The sequence below is a fragment of the Onychostoma macrolepis genome, chromosome 02, assembly GCF_012432095.1.
Source record: "Onychostoma macrolepis isolate SWU-2019 chromosome 02, ASM1243209v1, whole genome shotgun sequence".
Taxonomy (NCBI): Eukaryota; Metazoa; Chordata; class Actinopteri; order Cypriniformes; family Cyprinidae; genus Onychostoma; species Onychostoma macrolepis.
The window spans coordinates 14329326-14344853 of NC_081156.1; the positions used below are offsets into that span (position 1 = coordinate 14329326).

Here is a 15528-nt window from a genome sequence, read left to right on the forward strand (position 1 = left end):
ATATATGTATATGTATATATATATATATATATATATATATTAGTGTTGTCAATTGTTTAAAAAAATGACTAATTAATCACATGTTTTTCTGCAATTAATCAATTCCATATTAATATTATATATCTATATTGGTATAATTTCATATTGAATCGCCAAATTAATTTCGAAACAACATAAAGAAGGTATATTTTATATATGTGCACTGTAAAAAAAAAAAAAAAAGTTGAGCCAACTTAAAATTTTAAGGCAACCAGCTTCAGCAGATTTTTAAGTTTTCTCAACTTTATGCAACAAAAATTTGAGAATCTCCCACAAAGTTGCTGAAGCTGGGTAAGTTGGCTCAACTTTTTCTTTTTCTTTTTTACAAATTGTTTTTATTAATTTTTTTTTTACAGTGTGTTTAATGGCATCTTTTTTACTAAGTTGCCTGTTATTAATGAAGGCCAGTATCATTGATACAAATACTGTTACTGCTGTCTCTATTAAATGCATTTCCCCCTCAGTTTCAGACATTAATTATAGCCATTTAACATTACAGTATAATTAAAAGCCATTATTTTTAACAATTAATAGGCTTTGAAAAATATAGTAATATATATACAATATAACAACTTTGTAGAAACATGTTTTGTGAAACATGTGTCTTTCTATTTTGTGCCAGATGAAATATGCATTATGACCCTGAAAATTCTCCCATGTAATATGCTGAATTAAAACTGCTTATATTGTTTTACGATCACTCCAACCTTTTGTCTTTTTTTGTTGGGTTTAATCTGTAAACCATGAATTTATGGTATATTTATAGAACCTATTTAGTCTGTAAATAAAACCGCTGTTGAGAAAAACAGCAATCCTTAACCTACAAATAAAACCAAACATCCTCTAAATGGTTCTAAATTGTGAGGAACACAAGGAATATTCTGTAGGCTGTAGATTTGAATATGACCACACTGAAGGATTATGCCGTGGAGTAGACTGTTCAGAGATTATCCTGCTTTTAAAGATTTACGAGTTTCTACTTTAAAATGGAAGGATTAATTGGTGCCATTTAACACTGTAACATGACACGGCTGACATTATCAGAGAGGCATTAAAGAGGATTCCCCAGCCCCTCCCTTTATAGCAGGCAAAGTTCAAGCCGCTTAAGCTGTTTTCTTTATTCCATAAACTAATATAGTTTCAGAAGCCACTGTGACAACTGACTTAAGCTATTTAATGAAATTCAAAGGGATGAGCAGCCAGGAAATTCCCCCGCACATACAGTATATACGGCTTAGGTGCCAAGAAAATAAAATCACAACATGATTGAGATTGAGGCTAACTCGATTTCACACACTGAGTTAATTTATGGCATGAGACAGAGTTACTACATTTTATTATAACACAGATGGGTGGTGAATAAGAAACCAATCCAGCGAGCCATCTGATATTTTATGAACCTCCACTGGATTCTGTACTTCAGCTGGCAACATTGTGTTTCAGAAACCTCTGCCAAGATACAGATTCAGAAGAGACAAATCCAGAATAGAGTCTGTTTTACAATGCACATCTTCCATTTTTTTTTTTTTTTTTTTTAAGTAGTGCCTCGGTATTATTATGGTATTATTGATATACCACACAAAAGATTTCAAAGAATATCATATGATAATCTCACCAAGTTCAAACGTCTGACTATAATCTTGTTTTGATAGTAGAATCTGTGAGCGGGATGGACTTGAATGATTTTGCCTGGAGTGAGAAGCGTTTTTTTTTTTGGAAAGTTGGAGCATGTTTTTGCTCTCTCCGCGATCAATCTGACACCGCTCTATCGTGAGCAGAACACATGTTAACAGCCCATAATACAACTGCATGTCAGCAATACAGATGGGTGGATCAATCTTGAAGTACTTTTGATACTGATGCTGTATTGAGATGAACGATCCTCACATAAATCTATCAATCTTAAGAGTTTAAGTAGTGATTTAATCATTAAAGTTTATGTGCATCACAAGTTTTGAAAAGGAAAAAGTAATTGCTTTAGCAGATAGAAGTCATTTCTCTTTCTTCTTATCTGAACACAAGTATAAACGCTGAAAGTTTAATGCAGTACAAATAAATTAGAAATATAATAAATGATGACTAATAAAAATACATTACCATTCAAAAGTTTGGGATAAGATTTATTTATTTATTTTATATTATTTTTTAATACTTTTGTTAAAGAAGGGCACATTAAATTGATCAAAAATGATAGTAAAGACATTTATAATGTGACAAAACATCTATATTTGAAATACATGCTGTTCAAAACATACAAAAAATATTAGAATAGCAAGTTATATTTTTGGGCCTTTTTATGCCTTTATTTTGACAGGGCAGTTGAGTGCAGACAGGAAAGCATTGGGTGAAGAGAGGGGAGTGGGACCAGCAAAGGACCTTGGGCGAACTTGGGTGAATGGTAGTATAAAAACATAAAAGATAAGTCCGATTTAAGGGAAGGCCTATTAAATTTTAAAAATGCTGGCTTTCAAATATAATGCTCAATGGCTATAATTACTTACAATTAATTATCTATATTTATTTAGAAACTGCAAACATTTGTTTATTTTTTTATTTAGTAGAGGTATGAGTAGTTACCGGTAACAATTGATGATATTTAACTTTATAGAGCTTGGTATTGAATTAAAAAATAATATGTTCTGTTTGGTTTGGTTAGTGTTCCTTGATCCTGTGTTCAGTTTGATCACATTTCCTAATGCGTGATCATATGTTCCAGTAGCAACCAATTGTGTCCACTTGTTCCAGATTTATAGTGTTCTTAATATATCTAAATAATAATAATAATACACTGAGTGTTTGTAATGGAGTCAAATCGCAGTGTGTTTCTCCAGTCAAGAAGTGGGCAATGGAAAACCCAGAGTGGGGTTGGAGCAGAGCCATTACAGAATGCTTAATTGCTTCAATCACACATTTTTATGTAGATAATTTTATATGTAACTTTTCTTATATCATATAAAGCTCCATGTGTTATTTTGTGTTGTGATTTGAAATGCAAAAATACTTGACCTTGCTCAACCCTGTGTCACAGTAGACTAATCTCACAGCTTCTGTGTGGTATTTAAACTCATCTGTGGTAAAATGAAACATAATTACATTTCCAATTACACTGAGGCATTGTTGGGACTGGGATAACCATTGACATTTTCTCTTGAAATTATGTGTAGCATTTTCCCCTGCAAAGGATTAGTCTAATCCAACATCTTGGGGGCTTTATTATTATTAATTAGACAAAATGCTTAGTGCTGGGAATTGGTAGTATAATTTAACAGCTAATTAATATGCAAGCTCTGGAAACAAGATTTGGTATTTCATCAACACAGTCGCCACATGGTGAAAAAGCATTTAAAATGAACATTTGAATATGCTTATGAGCCTTGACTCATAGGGCTCACAGGATATGATAATAATTGAGAGGAAATTTGGAATATTTAATCCACTTGGGGGATTGGGGGCATCTGCTTATGATGCATTTTCATAATGTCTCCTTTAGGCTTTTGCTGCAGTTTTCTGATGAGTGCTAAAGAATTACTCACTGACAAATTGTAAGCAAAAGGGCAGAAGGAGTCAAAATTTGAATCTCTACAATAATTGGACAAACTAGGCGGCTGGAACTAATTATAGAATTATAATCTTCGGCCCTATTACTGCTCATCAGAGTAATATGATCACAGCCATCGCCGACATAATCATTGAATCACCACACCATAAACTACATCACAGAGTACTCATTATCATCGGTAAACTGGGACGAAGTTTGCTCTCAGAAGAGGATACGAGGGATACAGCTTCCAGGAGATTCAGAGAACCAGCTCTAACATCTTTACGGCTCGCTGTTGTTCTTCTTCAACCTCTAATTTTCGTCATGCTGAGAAGTATGTTGTGACCATAAAACATTGTAACAAACGGCAGCATGTAAACATTCCACAAACAAGGAAAGACATGTAAGTTCGGAATGTCGTGACAAGGGCTTTTCTTCCCATTGGCTGTTTCTTTAATATTTAATGTAAAACTCAAAGGCAGCAGTATATGCGAGAGCTTTGGAAAAGTGAGTTATTTCAAGCAGCCTGTGAGAAGAACTCGTCTTTGTTTACTCACATCACAGCTCCTCTCTGGGTTTCTCTTCCAGTGCTTCTTCTCATTCTTCTTAGAGGCTGTGGAATGGAGATTTGCGTGGGTCTTCACCCTTGGGTTCAAGGCAAGGATACTCTGAAGAACAATTACACATAATCAAGATTGTTAAAAGTTCAAAGGTTCAATCAATGCAAGATCATTACTGAATGAATAATGTGTGTTTTTTAATCAATGCAGAACAAATAAAGTAAACAACAACAACAAAAAAGATGTATTGTATAACTGTTGTAATGGATCTACACAATTTACATAAGCTATTATGATACATTGTTAAATGCTGTTCAAATTTATGCATGTAACAAAATTAGATCCTTATGTTCAAGTAATAGTAATGATTTAAGTAACCCAGTAGGCCTACTTGATAAATTTACACCATAATAACCAAGTTACTATGTTCTATTGTTTATTCACATAGGGGAATATTGCCCTCTTCGGGAATATGTGCATTTACTTTTAAATTGAAAGATATTTAGATATAAGTTTTGCATGTAAGGAAAATAAATAGAAACATTTGCTCATTTAGTTATATTATTCTAAGACAGAATGTTAAATTATTCAATGAAGTCCCCTGACTAAACTTCAACAGAATGTATGAAATGATCATTTTTATTCCTTATTTTATATATATATATATATTCTGAAAGCGTAATGTTCATCATATAATACAGCGGTGGCTAAAATTATTAGAACACTAGGATTTTCAGCAGCTAAAACAAAATGGTTTTAAGTCAGTTATCTGTAGTGTGTCAGTAGGAAATATCAGTTTACATTTCCAAACATTTATTTGGCCATTAATTGTTATAATCCAGTGAGATTTTTGTTTGCAGGTAGGTCTCTTGAAGCATCTTGGAGACGTTGCCACAGTTCTTCTGGATTTAGTCTCGGTTTGTTCTGTTTCTTCATGTCATTCTGGATGATGATAAGATCAGATCTCTGTATGGAGCACTGGCTGTTGTCAGACTCCTTGTGCAAACAAAAATCTCAATGGATTATTTTAATGGTAAAATGAATGTTTCGAAATGTAAACTGATATTTTCCAGAGACACAAAATTAGATCAATTAACTTCAAAACTGTTTCAACTGATTAATCTCACATATGTTGATATTCAGATTTTAAAAAAGGACAAATTAAAATAATGTAAAATAATAATGTAAATAATAATGTCAAAAGTTTTGAGATGTGATTTTGTGCCATCTAAGACCAAAAGAAAAATCTAAGGTGGGGGCTTAGTTACCCCTTCTTACTCTGTGTTACCCTAAATAATGTAGTATTTTTTTATATTGTACTGACAAATAGAGTGCATGGAATGATATATAGGGCATACCATGAAAAAAAAAAAAAAAACATTTTAATGTGGCATACCTATATTTAATATCTATCTATCTATACATTCATACAAACATATAGCCAACATTGGGGCATTACACATTGTATCTTGTGAGTTCTGTATAAAAATAGTCATATTAAAATATGTTTCCCTAGTATCACTTCTGAAAAAAAAACAAAAAATGCCTGCAAGCAATGCCCTTCTACTCTCAGTCAACTGACAGTAATACAAAAGTGACTAAATGCATTACTTTTCTATAAAATGTAAAATCACAATATTGCAATACATTACATGAAGTACCCAATACTGAATAACATGACTAGTTCTACAACACAAATGAAGAAAAAGCAAAGATAATCATGCATTTGTGTTCCACAAACATGAAAGCATTTTAAAACATTGATATGAACTACAAAGCACACTCAAGACAAGGTCCTTCAAAGCCGTCTGTGACAACACTGATTAGAACGCCAGTGCAGTGGGGCCAATAAAGAGGGGTCCGACTGAAACAGTAAAGTGTGAAATGAGAGTCATGATGGGGACCATCATCATTTGATTCAGGAGCAACCTTCATTTCAAATACGCATGGCACCTTCACGCCTGCCAGTCAAATCACCCCACCACAGTCGAGGAGCTGAAGGCAGGCACTAGTGTGGGACCTTTTAATGGCAAACACAATTAACAGGCAGTTTACTGAGGGAGAAGAGAACAAGTGAGGGAGAAGCAACCATTACGATCACACTAATACCAATTTCATGCTCTTCGTAGTGTAAAAGAATACCATGTCCACAGTCATTTCACTGTGCTGAAACACTATCTGACAAAGGCCAGAACAGGAGGCCAGGAGAAAATTGAAATAAGCCACTTTGGCATTCTAGCCCATAAGCCAGGTGTCAGTAAAACCTTCGCCTAAAAAGGACATTGACGGAAATTCCTGACATGATATTTGAATGCTGTGGTGACTCTTGTGTGTTATCTGTGTGAATATTTGTCCAATTAATACGGTTTACAATCAGTCATGCACTGTTTCCTAAACAAATTTCAGTGTTGTGTTTTGCCATTTTATGCTACAAAACTTCCAGAAGAAATATGTTTGACAACAAATATAGTGAGATGGAGGAAACAGTCCTTACAGGCTTTCAATTTACTCTTAGAAGCATGGTGGGATAAATTATTGATAGCACTATTAATGTGTTGCACGTGTAAATCATTCTTAGTTTTGTTGGGGGTATAGTGCACTGAGCTGGAAAGGTAGGTCTTGCATGAAACTGTCATATTTTTATCTTTTATTATAATTTTATTCTACTAGGGATGAGCGAATGCATGCAAGTACTCAGAAGTGACAGCACTGACCGCTCATTAAAGAATTCTCGACATAATTGTTGTTAAATCTCATAACATTTAATAAAGAGTAACAACTGCAGTAACGAAACCGTCAGCTGGCCATTATCCAAAAAAAACCCCACTACAACAGGACGCCAATGCTGGATGCTGATAGACTGACAGCATTGCTTATTACATGGATACTCGCTGAATAAATATGGACATGAAACACTGACTTAAGTTGACATTCTTTTGTAACCTTAACAGAAGGTGACAAATGCAAAAAGTCCAGTCTATTATCAATAATGCAGAAATTTGGAGCTCACATTTCCGTTACAGATTTGAGCAAAACTTTTGCGATATTTTATAAATGTCGATAAAAAACTATTGCAAAATGACGGCATTTCCATTAACCGATGTTATGCGACTAAAACGTAAATTTTTTTCTCTCGCAATTAGTCATGGCGACGGATGTTTGTAGGTTTACGTATATCACAGCCACCGCACTAGCCATTATTTTTAATTCAAAGGAGACAAGGAGATGTGTATCTTTAGAGAAGCAACGTGGAAAACCACTTCTGGGATGCTTTTGAAATGATATGTGCAGATGTGTGCAGTGTAAAAAAGGAGTTATCCAAGCATTAAAGTTCTGAAAGTCGTGGCCTAATGGTTAGAAAGTTGGAAGGTTGCCGGTTTGAGTCTCGGTACTGGCAGGAATTGTAGGTGGGGGGGAGTGAATGTACAGTGCTCTCTCCGCCCTCAATACCATGACTGAGTTGCCCTTGAGCAAGGCACCGAACCCCCAACTGCCACAGCAAAAATGGCTGCCCACTGCTCCAGGTGTGTGTGCACTTAGGGTGGGATAAATGCAGAGCACTAATTCTGAGAATGGGTTACCATACTTGGCCACATGTCACATCACTTTCACACTTAATGGCACTTGTACTTGAGAGCGGCCCTGTATGAGGTGTTTCTTGGAGGTTTAAGCAGCTGTCTGTTGGCAAATTCTGAAGTCCTCTGATAACTAAAAAAAGTGAGACGTCACCAGTTGCTTTTCTATGTGATTTTGTGCATACTATCAAGCGTCAGAGCTGAGGCATGAAAGTAGCATTTCAGTTTTAGCCAGATTTTGTTGTTTATTTGCATGACGGCAAATATTTAGGGAATATCTGACTGTTGAATAATGCGAATCAGTTTCACTTTAAAAAGAATAACACAAAATTTCCATCATATAGCCTTTCAGCAAATAGTCTGTGGCATTTACTTTGGCTATTTTAGCACAACTTAAACTAGATGGAATTTACTATTCTGAATAGTGTTGTTTAAAGGAAATCTCAAAGAAATGAAAAAAAAACATTAGGTTTGCAGAGTATTTTTTCCTTGCTGGGACTGCTGATAACCGAGTCAGTCAAGCTACTGTTTATTTGCTATAATAGGCTCAGTCTGAGATGCAGAAGTAATAATGAGCAACGTAAGCCATGTTTGACCAGTTGCAGATGAACAGATTTGGAAATCTATGAACGGCAACCTCAAAGTGGCGCACAGTCCACATAGAGCCGAAAAAGGAAAAACAAACAAGCATTAACAATAAAAAAGAACACTTAATCAAGGCCAGTACAAAAACATGCCCAGTATGTTTAGAGTGACTTAATGATTTTAGAGTGAAGGCTGTTTCTTGTAAGCAATGAAAAACATTGTGCACCTTTGCCAATTAGATCAATATTGTGTAAGGGGAACCACATCCATAAGAAGAAAAGATCTATAAGAAGAGATCAATATCTCTTCTAAAGTCCCTCTGTGATGGTTAAACAAGCTCTAGATGGAAATCATAGTCTATTTCATGTCAAATAGGCTTTTAGTGGAACAAAGATGGAAATGAAAGTGTGGGCCCATTTTTATGACCAAACAGAGGGTCGCTCTTCGTAGTTATTGCTTTTTGTGTATTCACTTCTAAAGGTTGTAAGGTAATTGGTGAGGTATTATGGGTTTCTTTTACTAGATATTTACAGTAAGCCTTCATGAGATTGAACTCTGTTCACAAGAGGGTACATCGCTTTGTTGCTTGAAATAAAACCTGTTTTAAAATGTCAGCAAGGTTCGAGTTTCTTCCGGGAGGAAGGTTTCTCCTCTCAAAACACCACAGCCTCGAGATGAAAATAAAGCTGTGGAATTCAACAGAATGAAATCAAAACAGAATCGCACACTGAAGAGCAAGTGTATATATTACATTAAAACATGCCAGGCTTTGGCAAGAAAGAGAAGGCATTTTAAGCAGCATGTGATGTGCTGTGTTTCATTTCCGCAGGGAGAGCTCTGGAGACTGGCTTTATCACTCTCTGCTGGTCATAGTGATCCACTGAGACAACAAATCAATACTGGCTTTTCTCCTGCCAAAGTAAGCAAAATCTGCTCCCTATCCAGAACAGTGAATATGATCAAATGATAGCAAATGATGTTGTCTGATGTCAGTCATATGGATTCTGCAAGCCTTTCATATGGTGTAATATATATACAGTCCCACTGAAATTCGCTTGAAATAAGTCCATTTTTGAATTTGCTTCCATTTTTAGCTTCCATATAGATTTTTTCAATGTTTTCAAAAGAAGCATCGTATGCTCACCAAGGTAGCATTTATTTGATAAAAAAAAAAAACACAGTAAAAACAATAATATTATGAAATTTTATTACAATTTAAAATACCTAATTTCTATTTGAATATATTTTAAAATGTTTTTTTAAATGTAAAAATGTATTTATTTTCCTCTAGAATAAATAGAAAGTTTAAAAGCATTTATATGTGATACAAGTCTTCTGTAACATTATGAATGTTTTTACCGTCACGTTCAACATTGTTACTGAATAAAATATTTGTTTTTATTGAAGTATAATTTATATTTCATGATCCAAAGCGCATCTTGATCTTCAGTGGAAGAACATCTGCCCGACTGTACAAAGATTCACATGATAAATGACACAAGTAGAATTCAATATATCTTATTTATTTTATTCTTTCTTATTTTATTATCTTCTTTTATTTATTTCTTGTTTTACATTTTTGTCTAAAACCTTATGTTTAAGCAAAGTTTTAAAATAGATTTTGAACCCCAATGTGAACTTTTAAACGGGTAATTTATAAAAGACAGCACCAGAACGTAAAGTCCACACTAAAAGCAAGCTTTTGTCTCTGTCTGAATGAGTTCAGGTGTGTTCTCTGCTATAATTAATACTAATGAAACATCATCCAGATGCAGAAAAAGGGCAACTTCATAACTAAAAGCATTTATGCAATGATCTCAATGTAGGCAACTTGACCCCTTTCCAAAGCACACTTCATCTTTCATAACTCAGCCCCCTCCCTCCCTAAGGCGGAATAGTTAAACACAATCTACAGAGATTCTTGCCTAGTCTTTTTGCCTGAAATCAATACAGGAATTGATCTTCCATAGCTGAAATGAAGCCACAGCGCTCCAGCAGCCCAGCAATGTTCAGCACAAGCCCAGAATATCATTTAGTCCTGTAACATAATTATAGAGAGAAATAGAGATCATTTGGCATCAACATCATCTTGCTCAGCTAAAGGTCTCCTGAAGCTTCTCTTCAGGTTTCAGAGTGAAATGGAGCTGATTCACACAGAAAAGCACTTCCGATCTTCCGATTACTGGGCATCTGTAAGAGGTCTACTATGCTTTTGACTTTATGTGAAAATGTATTAAACATTCCTGAAAAGAAATATTGAAATATAGAAATATTTTTTCATTAAAGCTATACTGAAGAATGTTTTTGTGTGGTCCAAGACAGCACTAGACCCCAACTGACTAGTGTATTGACAAAAAAAAAAATGTAAATATAAAAAAATCAAAATATCTTCTTTAATGTTCCACAAAAGAAAGAAAGACATAACGATTCGATCGTTAGATTGGTCTAATTTGAATCCAAAAAGTAAGAAAACCACTTTGTCATGTGCTAGTTTGTCAGACTATTTCTCAAGACATGCGGTCTTAACATGTTGGATGTTTAAACAACTAAACCCTGTGTTCTGTCCAGATTTATATATATTAATGTTTATTATTTCAAACTAAGGAAGGGATAACAGGGCAGACCAAGTTCAAAATCCTGTGTTCCAGATGAGAGGCCTGTCATGTCGTTCAAAGGTTCTGAATGGGGTGTTTGTGAACAGATTTCGTAATACCCCTCACTTGTGCCTGGGTTAATCATTGACTTAGGGTCATGAACTGGTTGAGTGGATGACAGTATGATAACCCAAGCTGAAGGGTTGCTGGCTCATCAATGTCCATTCAAATACATTTTGTTACACAACAAGATTTTTTTAAAAGTTCAATTTAATGCTAAAAAATGTTTTGTTTTGTTAAATTCTGGCATTTTTAGATCTAAAAATTTTTTTGCAAGATTTCATAGGGTAGTAATATATATAGTGCCACCTATGCTTCTATCTATCTATCTATCTATCTATCTATCTATCTATCTATCTATCTATCTATCTATCTATCTATCTATCTATCTATCTATCTATGTATCATCTATCCATCTTTTAGTTCTAATCTCATTTAATTCATTCATTTAAATTTGATATTATTTTAATATCAAAGATATTATAATTATTAATTTATGGGAAATATTAATTTAATGAATAATACAAGCCTATACACATTTAATATACAGTTCTTAGACCACAATTCAATTCAACAATTCAACAATTGCCATTTTCCAGATCAAATCTGAATACAGAATATCTATATATCTATCTATATTACTGGTGAAAATTTTGGAATGATTACAATTTTTTATGTTTTTGTTTTTGAAAGAAGTATCTTATGCTCACCAAGCATGTTATTCCCAATTATCTGATCCAAAATACAGTAAAAATATCAATATTTCACTATATTTCAATATTTCAATAACTTTCATTTTGAAAGAACTGTACATTTTTATATATATTAAAATGTAATTTATTCCTGTGATGGCAAATTAATTTTCAGCAGTCATTACTCCAGTCTTCAGTGTCACATGATCCTTCAGAAATCATTCTAATCTGAAAAATATCTGTCTTAGTTCATTTACATCATAAAATGATTAAAATTGTTAGTCACTTTATTTTAAGATCCAATTCTCGCTATTAACAAACCATTAACTTTTTGCCTCAATAAACTCTTAATTTGCTGCTTATTAATAGATAGTAAGGTAGTTGTTAAGTTTAGGATTGGAGGTGTAGAATATGGTCATGCAGAATATGTGCTTTATAAGCACTAATAAACAGTCAATATGTTAATAACAGGTATGTTAATAGTTAATAGTGAGAATTGGTCTCTATGCTAAAGTCTTACCAAATTGTATTGTTTTGTTAGTTTCTGGTATCTTTAGATCTAAAAAAATGGATATTAGCCAAGTATTTATCTGTTTACTAATCAGCCTTAGTAAACACACTAAATGCAGTTGTTCAAAAAGAAAAAAGCTCCTCCTTCCCAACCAATCTGTTTTAAACAAGTACACACTTTTGCTCACTGACGGAGAGCGGTGTATCTACCTTGTGCAATCACTATGTAACCATTTATGTAAGCACTTACATCAGTAGCATATGTCATAAGGCCAATGTCTTGGTAAGCACCGCATGTATTTGCAGACCATTACTGGATTATAAATATTCCCAAGTTTCCTCCTGAACGAAAAAAGCACTTCTTTTTTACGGCATGGATAAAAGCTCCAGCAGGTACAGCATCTGACTTTGACATCCATGATATGGATGTCTGTCAGCTAATGGGGCTTTCATAACATTCATATTGCAATTTTGGCTTTTAAGTTGACAATTTTCTATCACGGTACTTGACTCGCTATCAGGAAGTGGTCATTGTTGGGGTTCGGGGCCTTCCATAAAAAGCCGTAGCCCTTTGTGTAAGCGGCCACATTAATCTGGTTTTTAACGAACACTGATGGCCATCCCGGAGGATTTTTTAATGAATCCGTGAGCACACACAAAGGCACACGTTTAGCGCTCTCGGAAAAGCAGGATATTAAAATGAGACGTCTGACAGCACTGCCAAAATGAATGGCCAATTTAATTGCCCCACGGACAGCCATTATTATGACATTTAGTGAGGTATTTTCAGTGGCAGACAGGAGTCGTTTAGAGCACGTTTTAAGTGCACTCTGCACGCCAAGGTCACGTTGCCATAGTCATAACACTCATGAATAGAAATGCTAATGAGAGTTGTCAGTAACAGTTATATTTTCTCTATGAAAGTCAATGCCCATATCTGCTCAACTTAAAAGAGAAAGCTTTATCTCACCTGAGCAGAGATGTCATCCAGCGTGTGCTGTGCATACCAAGACGTCATAAAGAAGACTGTTTTTTCTTAGGCTCGCCGTTAACAGATAGGATTCATGTAAATCTGATGTGCCAATGCTAGATCAAACATGGCAAATGCTACGGACAGCAGGAACTAATACTGGAAATATAGAGACACTGAAGTTGAGAACGGGCCTGAATTGAAGCACCGTTTCAAAAGGAACAAAATTACAACATTTGATTATGCCTTCTTATGTTTTGATTAGGTTAATTGATTTTAATTCAGGGACATGAAGTCTTTAAAGAAAACATTTAATGCCTCTGTTTTTCTAGACTAATTTAACCACTAAATTAGCAACCTGCTTGCTTAAGTGCACTTGATAGAAACAAAACACGATTTAAAAGTAATGTTTACTGCTTTGAAATCTAAAAAGGAAAAAAAAAGTAGGCCATCAATCATGCACTGCTCACAAATCAATGGGCCTGTTGTCCCCAAAGTGCATTGCACATCAGAAGAAATTGTGGAACATATGTGACTGTACACTTGTTTATCTGGAGGAAATGATCCTTAAATTGGTACTGTACATTTTCATTAAGCTGCTAATTATGGCTTCATCAGTGTTGAACAGCTACTGAGAGCTCAACTACTGAAGGAGTCCCTGTCCAAGGTCCTGAAATCTCTTCCTAGCAGCACACAAGGCCATGTTAAAAACGTACTCATTTTACCTTTTATTCATCTCCACCCTTTAAAACATTTAGAGGGATTTAACTGTCATTTGAGTGTAAATATTAAAGACTGGAGAAAAAAATGGACCAACACTTAATTCATAATTAATATTATTATATTATTAATATAATCATAATTCATAATAATATCATCATAAATATCTTAATGTTGTGCAATAAACAAATAAAATTAGGTTGAAATCAAATACAGCCTACTGAACAAACATAATATTAAAGTTTAGATTTTTGTTTTATTAAAACCAAGCATTATTTTCATTTATCAGACTATTTTTCTTCTTTCTATGTGTCTGTGTTATGCACAACAGAGCAACTTTCGAAGTTTAGTCTCGCTGTCTCCCACACAAATCACCTTACCTGACTTTAAAACATGGACACGTGCCCAAAAATAGTCTAGCAACAGATGAGTGTGTAAAAACGTCTTACCGAACGAAATATACAAAGCTCAGACACACTATGCATGTCGCTTTACCTCGATATCCGGCAATTCTTTGCTCAGCATTGTAGCCATTATGTCCGATCTGCAGTATTGTGATCCGATCTCTCCTCCGTTATAGAGACGCGAGAGCGCTAGACTCCAGCAGATCTAAGCACGCGCTCTAAAAACACGCGACTAGTCCATTATGTCACTGATCACAACTCACCTCAGCAGCAGCTGTAAACTTTGTATTGACACAGACATGAAAAAGTGCTATTCTTAAACCACCTGTGCTCACATATCTATTGTCTCTTTTCACCCCATTCATTTTTTAAATTGGCACGAATGGGCAAAATGTTAGTAGTTCTGGGTGAAATGGTAGATTCCGACAACAGACAAAGTTTAGAGGTTCAAAGTTTACATGGAGGGTAAGGCTATGCTGCACGTGCACGTGTTGATTGTATAACCCCCGTTTTCAATATTTAATTAAATATATACATTATCTAATTGTATAAATCCTATATCTATCTATATATCTATCTATACAGTTTATGTATAATAATTAATCAATTTACATGATTAATTTACATATTTTAATATTTCCATTTATACATATGTGAACCTGGACCACCAAACCAGTCATAGGGGTCAATATTTTGAAACTGAAAGCTGAATAAAAAAAGCTTTCCATTGATGTATGGTTTGTAAGGATAGGACAATATTTGTCTGAGATACAACTGTTTGAAAAATCTGGAATCTGAGGGTGCAAAAATTTTGAAATATTGAGAAAATCGCCTTTAATGTTGTCCAAATAAAGTTCTTAGCAATGCATAATCAAAAATTAAGTTATGATATATTTACGGTAGGAAATTTACAAAATATCATGGAACATGATCTTAACTTAATATCCTAAAGATATTTGACATAAAAGAAAAATAGATCATTTTGGCCCATACAACGTCTTGTTGGCTATTGCTACAAATATACCTGTGCTACTTATGACTGGTTTAGTGGTCCAGGGTCACATATATATGTCATTAATCTCATGAATTCATATGATTTTTATATTACAGTTTGAAATTAATTGTTTATGTAATCATAAAGCTTATATATAAATATACAGTTCAGTGTCGATATAATTTTTTAAAAAACTGTACATGATACACACTCATCTATTTAATACATACTATTAAATAGATGAGTGTGTATCATGTACAGTTTTTTTTTTTAAATTACCAATACTG

The 15528-nt window shown here is 34.2% G+C and overlaps 1 protein-coding gene across 1 annotated transcript in view; it reads right to left on the bottom strand.

Moving 5' to 3' along the window:
• Positions 1–14651, bottom strand: part of dpydb (dihydropyrimidine dehydrogenase b) — a 132790-nt gene extending 118139 nt beyond the window's left edge. Inside the window, exons 1-2 of the mRNA XM_058764469.1 lie at positions 14339–14651; positions 4135–4245 (exon numbers count right to left, since the gene is read on the bottom strand). Of these exons, the coding sequence (XP_058620452.1) occupies positions 4135–4245; positions 14339–14377 (150 nt within the window). The 5' untranslated portion in view covers positions 14378–14651. The remainder of the gene's footprint in view (positions 1–4134; positions 4246–14338) is intronic.
• Positions 14652–15528: the final 877 nt, after the last annotated feature.